Source organism: Sinocyclocheilus grahami, unplaced genomic scaffold (assembly GCF_001515645.1).
Source record: "Sinocyclocheilus grahami isolate Dianchi unplaced genomic scaffold, SAMN03320097.WGS_v1.1 scaffold890.1, whole genome shotgun sequence".
Lineage (NCBI taxonomy): Eukaryota > Metazoa > Chordata > Actinopteri > Cypriniformes > Cyprinidae > Sinocyclocheilus > Sinocyclocheilus grahami.
Genome location: NW_015506069.1, coordinates 227,972 through 239,750, shown reverse-complemented (window position 1 = coordinate 239,750; position 11,779 = coordinate 227,972). Strand labels below are relative to the sequence as shown.

At 39.2% G+C, this 11,779-nt stretch overlaps 1 protein-coding gene across 3 annotated transcripts in view; it reads left to right on the top strand.

Moving 5' to 3' along the window:
• The first annotated feature begins 814 nt into the window (after positions 1 to 814).
• The window catches only part of epc1b (enhancer of polycomb homolog 1 (Drosophila) b), a 33,364-nt gene continuing 22,399 nt past the window's right edge, over positions 815 to 11,779 (top strand). Inside the window, exons 1-5 of one of the 3 annotated variants that reach the window (XM_016248772.1) lie at positions 815 to 892; positions 1,661 to 1,739; positions 7,291 to 7,450; positions 9,217 to 9,362; positions 9,619 to 9,654. In XM_016248772.1, coding sequence (XP_016104258.1) covers positions 7,351 to 7,450; positions 9,217 to 9,362; positions 9,619 to 9,654 — 282 coding nt within the window. In that variant the 5' untranslated portion in view covers positions 815 to 892; positions 1,661 to 1,739; positions 7,291 to 7,350. Of the gene's footprint in view, positions 893 to 1,660; positions 1,740 to 3,717; positions 4,223 to 7,290; positions 7,451 to 9,216; positions 9,363 to 9,618; positions 9,655 to 11,779 lie in introns of those variants that run through there. The other 2 variants (XM_016248770.1, XM_016248771.1) reach the window with 2 other exon arrangements.

The following is an 11,779-nucleotide window of genomic DNA, read 5'->3' as shown; positions in this document are numbered from 1 at the left end:
TATTTTTGTTTTCCCAATTCCCAAAACTGTAAATTGTGAATGCATATATCTGCTGAAAGTGAATTTTGAAGAGTTGTTCACACCATGAATGATAGCTACACTGTCACTGTCAAGTAAAAATGTACGAGAACTGTCAGTGATACCTTTTTAAAAGGTACAACTTTACACCTAATTTACCCCTAAAGGATGCATACAAGTACCTTAATATTAGCACCTAAAATGTACATATCAGTACCCAAATAGTACATATTTGTACAAAAACTTACCGCCTCAGTGACAGCTTTTGTACCTTTTTTCTGACTGTAAAGTTTTAACAATCACATGAAGGCTTTTGTTTTTCGGTTGCAAGTGTTCTTGTTTTGCCTGCTACCACAAACGGTGTAGTATTTACAGTTGTATTCAGTAAGCGAAAACGGGTCAAAATGATCCGAGGACAATAGAAGGTGTTAAGTGTATTTTTGCAGTAATTAGTTCTGCCACAGCATCTCTTTATGCTGCTACTTAGATCATATGCCTGAAGCTCCCCACAGGTGATTGGTGCCACTCACTGACCAATCAGGCGGCGTCTCGCTGCCATTGCAAAGTTATTAACCCTGTGGCAGTCTCGGACTGTCCCCGGGGTCTGCTTACAGCCTTAATCTGACGCAAATAACTCCTTCATTTCCCTGCCGGATCTCTTAACGGGGTTGCGTTGTCTTCATTTAACCGAGGAGATCCTCTAATCGCCGTGTCGAACGGAAGGCAAAGGCGCGAGAGAGACAGTATGTCTGACGACTGTGCCGTTTGTTTGCCAAACACCACCTTGATGCGTTACACAGTTACGCCGTCTGAAACACTGAAATACGGTGACAAATCCAGGACAGACCCGTGGAGATCTCTGGATCTAGAGATGGTAAGTCTCGACTATCTGTCTGCCTCCCGTTTAAAGTGGATTGATCGATTAATGTCGTTTGAATAACATGAGCGAGTCCAACTGAACTTGGCAGGCGAGCGTCAGCATATTCCTAACATCAGTCACATCAGCCCTGAAAATAAACTCAAAATACCTTCCTAAACAAGCTCTGTCTTGACAACGGCACACTTTGATAAAATGTCGGAATTGTATGATCGCTCGCGAGCTGTTTGGGGGTTGAAACGAAGCCGAAGGTGCACTTTTCGCGCAGGTTAAATATCTGCAGAAGGCTTTGACTGCGGATGGCCGCATCTTCTCCGCACATTAACTGCGAGTCTACGTGTCATCCTCTTTAAAAGCTCGCCTTGACTCGTTTTTTGTCCTGTCAGATATTTTTTTCCCGTGGTTAGCCAAAATAGGAGCAGCTTTTATATGCTCTTCCGCTCCGCGAGTTTCGTTGTTCGTTTGCGTAGAACCCGGATTGGAGTTAACGCACATAAGTGTGAACGGTCAAACGGATTTGCGCGAAGCGAGCGAAAATGCGTTATTGTTCAGTGTTTTAACATGGTGGCGCTATTGCAGATTTGCCTTTTATTCGAGGTAGGAAACAACAGGGAGCAGTGATATATCCCTTTGTTGGTACGAGAAAGCTGTGTGCATTTGCCATTATGTCATAATTTGGCTGTTGTCCTAGAGATATGGCAACACCTTCACCCTTGAGGTCAAGAGTATGGCCATTGCTCATGTTTATGTCAATGTGTGTGACAGGGATGGACGATGCCGGACGGATTGTTACCCCTCTGGAGGGTCAGACGGGTACGGCGGTGTGGGTCTTCTGGGAGCAGAGGTAAAACCACACTTGCACTAGATCCTATCTTGGGTGCTTTATCTTTGCATATTATAAAATCCCTACATAAACACATGTGATTTCATCATATGTTCTTGATGCATTGCTTTTTTTATAGTTGCACATTGTCAAATCTATATATTTTTGTTGCTTAATGTATTGTGGTCTTGTTATGATGTAAGTGCATTGATGTACGAAGGAGAACATATATACGAATGCTTTAGCAGACAGAAGGGGAATGGGAAATGTTTTTGCAGTGAAACGTGATCTTGTGGGCATCTCATTACCGCCATGAGGCACTTGTCTCTTTGCTTCTAGTGGGAATAGTGTTTGAGATTGTGCTGCAACATCACTAAGATCCTTTTCAAGGGAAATTATGGCTTTGTTGCCGTCTTTGGTAGGAATTTACAATTTTCACGTAAATTTTTCACGTCTTTGATATAAGCTGCAATGCTTCCCTGATGTTCCTGTGAAAATAAAGTCAAGTGAGCTTTGTCATTCTGCCATGTGTGGGGACATATAAAGGAACAAAATGTTGCGCCTCACAGGACCATACTGCTGTATATAAATATACATATACCTAACCTATTGGTAGAAGTAAGGTTACATTTTATGCAGCTACCAAATCATTGTATAAAAAGTACTTGATTAAAGGAATGTTGCTAGTTAAGTAGGTTACTCTGAATTGACATGATGTAATGAATTAGGTCCGTAACAAACCAGACGTTCACCTAAAAAAGTAATCTCAATTCAGAAGGATGATTGAATAACTTCGTACGTCAAACATCAAATATGACTTAAAAATTTGGGGGAAGTTGTGGCCTAATGGTTAGAGAGTTGGACTCGTAACCCAAAGGTTGCGGGTTCGAGTCTCTTACCGGCAGGGATTGTAGGTGGGGGGAGTGAATGTACAGCGCTCTCTCCCACCTTCAATACCACGACTGAGGTGCCCTTGAGCAAGGCACCGAACCCCCAACTGCTCCCCGGGCGCCGCAGCATAAAAATGGCTGCCCACTGCTCCGGGTGTGTGTTCACGGTTTGTGTGTGTTCACTGCTGTGTTTGTGCACTTTGGATGGGTTAAATGCAGAGCACTAATTCCTAGTATGGGTAATACTTGGCCACATGTCACTTCACTTTACTTTAAATCATAAAAAACTTTTACAGTTCTTTTTTAGCTTTTTTTCTTGGCCAATATCCACTGCATTTTTTAAACTGGGTTTAGAATATTTTTAAAGCAGTCCTTCAAGCGTTTTGATTAACTTGATAACTAGTTCCAATATTTAATTTCAACGTTGTAAGGTTAATATTGAAAAATTGTTGTTTTGAAACCCTCTATATAGTTTTTTTTTTTTTTAAATCTATACTTTTTTTTGTTGTTGAAAGAAATGAATACTTTTGCCTGGAAAAGGCATGTTACATTAAGAGTATATTAATTATACAATCTAAAAAATGCTGGGTTAAATATAACCCAGCGCTGGGTTAAAAAGGGACAAACCCAGCTATTGGGTTATATTTAACCCAGCATTTTTTAGAGTGTAGCATTATTATTATTATTATTATTATTTAATTTTACAGCTAATTTAGAAAGGGTTTTGTGACAAAAATGTGAAAAGAAACTAGATTCTGTAAGGAAGCTGGGAAAGTCTACTTTGCTTATTTGTTTTTATTTTGTTTTACGTGAAAATTTATTTTTCAAATACTTATTTTTCAACAATGAAACGCACCTTTTCTGTCATTAGGTCACCTGTTTTTTTCCTTGTGCTGTCACTGACTACAATTAATGATTTAGTAGAAAAGCACTTAATCGACAGCCAAATAGCCTAATCGTTTAAGAACGAGCGTCTTTGTATAGACTTTATTATTCTGTCGTCCTTTTCCCATATCAGTGAAATTCTCCAGCCCAGCGGTGAAAGACATGTTTTTGAAGAGGCGCGCTCTGCAGAAGGTATGGGTGTGGTTTTCACTCCCTCCCCGTCTCTTCGCGCGCCACAAGCGCATGCGTTGTAAGCCCATGTGGGAATGGCTGATCTGGGATCGGGGGGTTGGGCCGCTGAACACGAGCGGACCGTTAAAGAGTGTTTTTAATGTCCGCCATGTTAGCCATGGCGCACTGAGCCTGGAATCAGGGACCGGAGCGCTCTGGAAACACACACCGAGAGAGAGCGACCCACACCCGGCCTCGCGCCTCCGCTCGCCCCGCCAGCTCCACCGAGCGACCCGTGCGCTGCTGGACACCGAACCGGCATCATCCATGAGAACTTTAATCGGACCAGTAGGGAACACTAGGGGATCGGATAAATTTATGCTGCATCTCGAATTATAAAGAAAAATGAGTAAACTGTCGTTTCGGGCGCGGGCGCTGGACGCTTCCAAGCCTCTACCCGTCTTCCGCTGCGAGGACCTGCCTGACCTGCACGAATATGCGTCTATTAACCGGGCAGTGCCACAGATGCCCACGGGGATGGAGAAAGAGGAGGAATCGGTACGTTTTATTGCTCAGAGTCATGTATTTTGAAAATAATTTCATTATTATTCTCAGAGGCGCGTCCCTTGTTTCTCTGCGCCAGTGTACACAAAATGGCCGCCATTTCTCCTGCAGAAAAGCGTCAAATACGTCGCTAGGGTCTGAGACGGCCGAGGTTTCGTATTTTGGGCCCAAACTTTAGACGTTTTTCTTTACCAATATAACCTCGGAGGTGATTAATACGCAGTCTTATTGTCCATAGACGGTTTACGGAGTACAAAGGAGTCACGTGACCATGGGCAAAGCCACCATTTTGTTGATTATCTTAGCGCTCCGTCGAGGTGCAATACCGCGCGCTGCCCTGAGGGGGCGCCAATCTCTGCGCCCTTACTTATACAGCAATCACCAATTAAACACCCAGCAAAACAATCTGCAGTGTTCTCTCACATTTGAACGGTTTAAAATGGCAGTTTTATTTTCTAAAGAGCCATAAGCTTCAGTGAGAATAGTTGTCATGTAAATTAAAGCATTAGTATATTTCTTTGTAATTGGATGCGTTTCTAATCAAGGTATACTCTCTTGAGAAGCATTTACATTTATGTGCATTGTGAAATGCATTAGTGAATGCATCTGAATTGAGAGAGGAAGCCTATCTGGCCCTACCGGTCTGTTTAGGTGTATGCAATGATCCGTCTGACCGGTGCAGGGGCGCACGAGGGCCTTTTGTTTTGTTTTCTCAACACAAGCAACTGGAGCTCTTGACAGCTGCATTTCATCTGTACATCCACATCATGCAAGCAAACATGATGCACAGCTCTCATGAAAAGCGGTCTTATCTTTCGGCAGCTATTCATGTGGAAATATTTATATCCGATCCATTAAAGCTAAATTAGTTCCCTCATGACATTCGTCTGTGCATTTTTGTATTTGTTTCTCATAATGCATAAAAATAAAGCAAAATGTTTTAAACTGAACTGTAGTCTTTCCACATATGTGATTTTTAACATATGTCTAGAATGAGAACACTTCACATTTTCCGCACAGCTCTGATAATATGTGCAAATGTAAACATGTCTGTCAAAAAGCGATGGTGTTAAAATGCTGGCTAACCTCAGCACTCGGGGGCAGGTGTCAAAAGTAATGCTCTCTCTGGTGTTTGTGTGCGGGACGGTGGAGTGAAGGTGCTGCTGTCCCATTCAGAGTGTTTTATGATATACTAATAATGGGGTATCTGGGGGTCAGAGTGACCACAGGCTGTCAAATAATTTGCTTGGTCAAATTAGTAGTTGATCTATGTGGATTTTTAATGCTGGATGTGACTCATTACAGTGCACATAATTTTATATTGGTATAACAATCAGTGATTGTGTATGTGTACGTAGACTACAATATTACCTAATTTTTGCATAAATGAAAAAGGTCAGTGTCTGCTGTCTGGGATTGGAGTGTTGTTTTTGAGCACGTGTAATTGTTTTGGTTCGGTTTGCATCTGACAGATCCAGCTCTGCTGTGTCAGGGCTTTCCTTGGAGGGGGCTAGGCATTGGTCACAATTGTCGATTAGTACAGTCTGTATCTATGTTTTGGTGGTTTTAGAAGTGGTACCTTATTTATTGGGCTGACGATGGGCTTCTGCTGTTTTCAATTTGCATATTAAAGCGTCTTTTCTATTTAAACTACTACTACTCACCTGGCCCCTGCATTGTTCTTTTACTGTTGTGATGCTTTGAGATGTGCTGAATTGATCAGAAATGAGATACTACTTTTACATCTATTTGGTTTTTAGGGCAAAATGTTATATATCACTGTATTTGTGTCTATATAGCTTTTCTGTCTCGCATAAATGCATCAATGCTTGTATCTATTTTGCATTTACATGTGCAGTATTTGGCGACTATAAAAAATAACAATTATGCACAAGGCAGTCTAAATAAGCTCAAAATGGATAAAAAAGTTAATTATCCAGCAAAAATATCATAATGCATGATGTGAAGTGAAAGTGAAGTGACATGTGGCTAAGTATGGTTACCCATTCTAGGAATTAGTGCTCTGCATTTAACTCATCCTAAGTGCACACACAGCAGTGAACACACACACACCGTGAACACCCGGAGCAATGATGATTGTGTATATAATATTGATCTTTTTTTTATTAAAATGTGCATTTATATTTTGCAATGCATGATGATAGCCTATATCTTATGTGACCCTGGACCACAAAACCAGTCATAAGGGTAAATTTTTTGGAAGCTGAATAAATAAGCATTCCTTTGATGTATGGTTTGTTAGGATATGATAATATTTGGCTGATTTGGTTTGAAAAACGTTTGAAGGTGCAAAACAATGTCCAAATGAAGTCCTTAGCAATGCATATTACTAATCAAAAATTAAGTTTTGATATAATTACGATTGGAAATTTACAAAATATCTTCATGGAACATGATCTTTACTTAATATCCTAATGATTTTTGGCATAAAATTAAAAAAATCAATAATTGACCCATACAATGTATTGTTGGCTATTGCCAAGAGCAAGAGTAGTGCAATAGAAATTTGTTTTCAGTTCTTTTTTTTTTTTTCTTTTTTTTTGTGCATTAAGATTCTGTTATATGGTGTGTTTTTTTTTTTGGTGTGGTTGAAATTCAGCTCTTATATGCTGCTGTGAAATGAGTGTGAAACTCCAAATAATATCTTCAGAGTTTGTTTAAATGGTAGATGAACTGTTGCCAACTTCATTCAATGGAAAGTGGCCTGCTCAAAGTTGCTAAATAATGTAATTCGCTGATTAGCATATTATTGACCGATTACATCATATTTGCATTCTGCCTAGTGTCAGCTTTTTATTTGTTTAATTTTTAATACAGGCAAATTTGCAGTAAAATAGTTTTTGTTGTCAGACAATGGGATGAATACAATATATTTACTAGAGTTGTCACTAGGCCTTTTTTTTTGCTAAAGAGGTCTGAAGTGGCAGGAGAAGAGGCTAAATTGGCAACACAGTCACAATACTGGTCACCATCCAGCCAAACCCCACACTTGCATTTGCAATTTAACTAGGCTAAATCTTATATTCTGTGTGTGCATGTAGGAACACCATCTCCAGCGGGCCATCTCTGCTCAGCAGGTGTACGGGGAGAAGAGGGACAACATGGTGATTCCTGTCCCAGAGGCTGAGAGCAACATTGCCTACTATGAGTCCCTCTACCCGGGGGACTTCAGGATGCCCAAACAGCTCATTCACATACAGCGTGAGTCATTCAGCCTTTATCTAGACCAAATATCTCATTCAGCTTGAGGTTTGTGTGTCCTTCACGCCTTTACTACTGACTTCACTGAGCTCTGACACAAAAGGCAGCAGACAGGGAATAACACATTCGTTTCATGCTTTTAAGAGCCATTCAGAACTGATTTGGGCACTGGTAAATCACTTCTTGTAATAGAAGAAAATAACTAGTCAGATATATTATTTGAAAAATTATTTGTCAACATACGACACGGAAGATGCTCTGATTTGAATTTACAACATTTATTTTACCAACCAAACATGTTAGAAGTACACACACATAAATTTAAATAAAGATGAACCCTGACTGGCCGGCCATCGGTCCCTTTCTCTGTGTCGGACTTAACTTTGTTTAGTTTTCGTCTTCTAAATCAGTGTTTCCCAACCTTTCTTTAGTCATAGCACACTTTGGAAATTTTTACAAATTTGTGGCACCCTACAAAATTAATTTGGTCACAATATTTGAATTTCTAACTTCGATGTGATAATTTGAAAAGTATAGATATTTGGTACAACAGAGAAGAACTGCAGAATATACTGTCATACAGATATTTTTAATATTATAAATCAGTAGGCTAATTTCTAATGAAGAGACCAATTTATATGACAGATTTTAATGTAGGCTTTTATTCATATGTAAACATTGTGATAGTTATAATGGTAATTAAACAAAGTTTTGCTCACTCAGTGTATTTTTGTAGGGCTATTAAGAGTTTTTTTTTTTTTTTTCCAATTATCCAGATAATGTTTAATCTTAGAAAGCTATTATTATCAGTAAACATGAGCATAACGGTTAGCGGATCAATGAATGAGAGGGCAGCGTTACCAGAGTTGCCCATTTACCACACCTTGTTAAAGCACAGTAGGGCTATTGCAGACAGAAACAATACTGTATTTCATCGATGTTTCCTGTCAGCTCGATTTTTGAGTGGACTTTGCTGTTCCGATGAGCATGAACGGTATATGAATGGAGCAGTCACATGGGCCGCGAGCGACTGAGCGGAGCACACACGCACATAAAGCGGGATAAAGCACACACAGCGGGATAATACCATACAGTCTATGGATAATGCACACGCGCATAGAGCGGAATCACACACACACACACAAGTGAATCCTGAGCGGTGAACTCATTTTCGGCAGCCGGAATTTCTGTGCATCTCTAATTATTGGCGGCATTAGAAATGGATATTATATAATGGCTGCTTTTTTGAACATTTTAGCAATTTAAAAATATATAAAAAATTATTGTCGTTTTTATTCGTCAACGATATTGCATTGTACATTTAATTATCGTCATCATCACATGACCAGCATTTTCGTCTCGTCTCGTTTTCGTCACGTGATAAAGGTTCGTTGACGACTATATTTAGCCATAATTTTCATTGATGAAAGCAACACTACATACAGGTAAGATTGAATGGCTGTCAGTGGGGAAAGATGCTATTTACAAGTCTAACCAGCAAAAGGATTATCCATGATGGTTCAGACAAACAAATAGCCCCAAACTCATGTAATTGGAGTCAGTGTTGCAATGTCAGTCTGCTCAAACAGGTTGCAATTCAATTTGGTGCTGCAATAGGCACAGAAGTTAAGGGTTGCACCTATAATAACTACATGGTTTGTAGCCTGCAATGAAACTTGGTTTATCATGGTTTTGGTTCACAGTAAAACATCTCTAACTCTGTTTTTCTTTTTTTGTGCCCTCCAAACTGGTCCTGCTACATACAGCATTCAGTCTGGACACCGAACAGCCGGATTATGACCTGGACTCTGAGGATGAGACATTTGTAAATAAACTGAAGAAGAAGATGGACGTGGGAGCCCTGCAGTTTGAAGAGATGATCGACCGGCTGGAGAAAGGCAGCGGACAGCAGGTAACGGTGGTAGGCAGAACCGGGAATTTGGATTTTAGTTGTGGTTTTGAACTTGAAGCTTTAAAAAAAAAAAAAAAAAAAAAAAAATTCTTGAAACTTTAAAAAAAAAAAAAAAAAAAAAAAATTATGGTTGCTATGGTGTTGATCTGTATTCTTAAGGTGGATTTCGTTCTGTAAAAACAATAGAGTATAAATATCAGGTAGCTTTACATATAATAAAATTTTTTTTACATATGCATGTTTATTTATTTGACAGATGCTTTTATCCAAAGTGACTTGCGTTGCATTGAAGGTATATGTTTTATCAGTCTATGCATTCCCTTGGCATTGCTAGTGCTGTGCTTTGCGGTTTAGACTACACAACTGCTTTAAATTGATAACATTTGCAGATAAGGGTGTAGCAGTAACATGTTTTGCTTGCTGCGGGGAAATAGTGTATATTTGTGTCTTGGTAATAAGCATATTCAATGTTTAAATGAATGAAGAGTTTTCTTGCCTGCGCTAGTGTTTCTGTAAGGGCATGCTTGTTCTGCAGCAGATTTATGGGTAAATTTGTAGGACATGTAGAGCTAATGATTATTCATGGACTGATGTATGGGCCAGGCCATCTGATTAGCAGTTACTGATCCGTTCTGATCTATTGTCAGCCTCATCAATGTGTAACACCATCTATTTAAATGGTATAGAGGGTGAATTATGTTGTTGTTGTTTGAGTCAAGGCTCAACAATATGGACAGAACTTGCCCTATCAGACATTGTCACCACCACATTTTGCCTTGAACTACTGTTCAAAAGGTTGGGTTCAGTAAAATTTTTGCAAATATTTTTAAGAGAAGTCTTATGTTCACATTAGGGCTGAAACGGTTCCTCGAATACCTTGAGTAACTCGGAATACAAAACAAATCGAGGCTTCGTTTAGTCCATTTACTGTAACTACACACAGAACACCGTGTTTCCCCACGGACCATTATTACTGACTGACAACCCGATAAACACTGGACCAGACCATAGATGATAGACTGTATAAAAACAGGGACCAGACTTTAAAAAGAAGCGCTTGACATATTTAAAACCGTAAATCAGTATGGTGGCTAGTTATAATGTCCCTACGTTAGCTATGTTTTGTGAAAGACTAAACACCATTGTGCATCACGTGCGTGCTTTCACATGGAGCAGCATTTACTACACAGAGCTGCTGTTCACTGACAATCTGCGCAAAACCACGATCATATATGCACTGATTACAGAACTGGCTTTTAGGGCTGGGCGATATGACAATATTATCGTATATCGACGATGTCTCGTAAGTATCGCGATGTCAACGGTCAGGTAACAGACGATTATGGTCATTATGGGGAAAAAATGACAAATGATAAACCTAATAAGTTGCAAAAAATATTTTACATGGGTAACAGACGATTATCGACGTTTATCGGGAAAAAATTACAAATGATAAACCTAGTAAGTTGCAAAAAATATTTTACATAGCCCCATAGTCACCATACAGGTTTTCTGTATGCAAGAATGAAATAATTTATTAGGAGGGTTGGGAATCGAAAAGCTATTCCAGTTTCGGAAATCGGATCAGATGCGGAAGGTCAGGAATAGACTTGTGCCGGTATTCGGTAATGCGATGTATCACGGTAATGAATATGCATGATATTGTTATCGTGGGCACCTCTAAATACCGTGAATAATTATATATTACAAATTATTCCGAATTTTGAATGCCTTTTAAGAGTACTTTTCTCATCAACTGGTCAAAATGCACAACACCGCTGTATGTTGCGTGAAAGACGCGTGCGCACTTTGCCGTAAACAAGCGCGGACGAGAAGCACATGGTGGAACATGTTAGAGACGCTCTGGATGAAAGCGCACTTTCACGCTCTGACAGCAGATGGCACTAAACTGCAGAAATAATAATAATTATAATAATAATAATTCATTTAAATGCAGCCGTTACCCCGGAAACCCTGTAAACAAAGCAGCTGCTCTACTTTCTGTTTCTGAATCGTGTTTAAATGATTTAAACAGCCATTCAGATTTGTGTATTTGCTATGATGTTCATCACAGCGCCAAATACTTAAATATTTAGACTTAATAGGCTATTTGTTTTCAAACTTTTTTACATTTTAATCTGGACTACAACATGCCCTAGATATTGTTTGAAAGTGTTTTGATTCTTTATTGTTCGGTCACACTTTACATTAGGGCTTCATTAGTTAACATAAACTGCCAATGAAAAATTCTTCTGAACATTCATTAATCTTAGGTATTTCAATATTTAATAACAGGTTGTTAAAATCAAAAGTTGCAACTGTGTTATTTAATGAGCTAACATGAACTAAGACTTGTATTTTTTTTAAACAAAGATTAATAACTTCTGTAGCAAATGTAGCTATTGCTCATTGTGAAT